Raw genomic sequence first — 1,028 nt, 5'->3', positions numbered from 1 at the left:
ACGCCTACTACCGGGACGCCCACGGTAAGCACGGCCACCACTGCTTCCCAGGGGGGAGCCCCCTCCCGCCGGCTTTTCGGGGCCCCAAGCCGTGACTCCAGGCCAGGTGAATCAGGAATCACCGGAGTGGTTTCCCCGTGGGAAGCAGCCGCCAAGGATGGAGGAGCCTCTGCGTGTCGAAGTGCAAACGCCACGTGTCTAAGGCATTGCCCGTAGTGGATTTAAGCATGTGGCTTAAAAGCAGGGACCTCAGCGGTGCGTTAACGCCGCGTCCCCAGGCGTGACCCGCAGCGGGGCGTGCGCTGGCTCGGGGAACGGTGCAGAGCAAGCTCCGAGACACTGGCTCTGCTCGGCCGTGCTCCCGCCTGGCACCACGGCACCAGCACTAATGCACCCTCCCTCTCTCCACAGCCCTGCTCCTGCTCTACGACGTCACCAACAAAGCGTCGTTTGACAACATCCAGGTACGGCAGCACCCCCTGGCCCCTCCTCCCCGTCCCTCCTGTGCCATGGGCTGGGTGGCAGTTGGGGGTCGGCCCCGGGGAGGGGGTACGTGCTGCAGGAGATGCGTGTTGGAGGTGTGAACCGTGATCGTTTCCAGAAGGGCTGTGGCTAATGCCGAGCGCCCGTCTGCCTACGAGGACACCAGAGGACGGGCAGAGAAGGTTTTCCTTTTCATGGCAAATAAAAGGGGTGATGGATTCACTTCACCGGCAAATTAATGCTGTGTGTAATTACAGCACCGGCTGGAGAACTTGCTCCTGTAAATGAGCGCAGGCAGCTTTACTGAGCGAGGTGCTCCCTCGTCCTCCTCTACATCTTGGGGTCCCGATGGGTCGGGCCTGGGGGGCGCGTTGCCCCCACCCACCTTAGTGCCAAACCTGGGCAGGGCTGCACACTCCTCACCCCCGGCAGACCTGCCCTTCCTGCCGGCTTTTGTGGGGATCCCTTGTGCTGCCCGCCTCTGCCCCTTCCCCGCAGACCCGGCCCCCCCCTGGCTGAGCCTGGACCCCCCCCTGCGTGCCTAC

The 1,028-nt window shown here is 64.0% G+C and overlaps 1 protein-coding gene across 1 annotated transcript in view; it reads left to right on the top strand.

The window, feature by feature from the left end:
- The window catches only part of RAB26 (RAB26, member RAS oncogene family), a 27,942-nt gene that overhangs the window by 23,759 nt on the left and 3,155 nt on the right, over window positions 1–1,028 (top strand). The window contains exons 4-5 of the mRNA XM_009329374.1: window positions 1–24; window positions 412–464. Of these exons, the coding sequence (XP_009327649.1) occupies window positions 1–24; window positions 412–464 (77 nt within the window). The remainder of the gene's footprint in view (window positions 25–411; window positions 465–1,028) is intronic.

This window comes from Pygoscelis adeliae, unplaced genomic scaffold (assembly GCF_000699105.1).
Source record: "Pygoscelis adeliae isolate BGI_AS28 unplaced genomic scaffold, ASM69910v1 Scaffold467, whole genome shotgun sequence".
Lineage (NCBI taxonomy): Eukaryota > Metazoa > Chordata > Aves > Sphenisciformes > Spheniscidae > Pygoscelis > Pygoscelis adeliae.
Note: the sequence above shows the minus strand (reverse complement) of the source record. Positions and strands in the feature narration are given on the sequence as shown.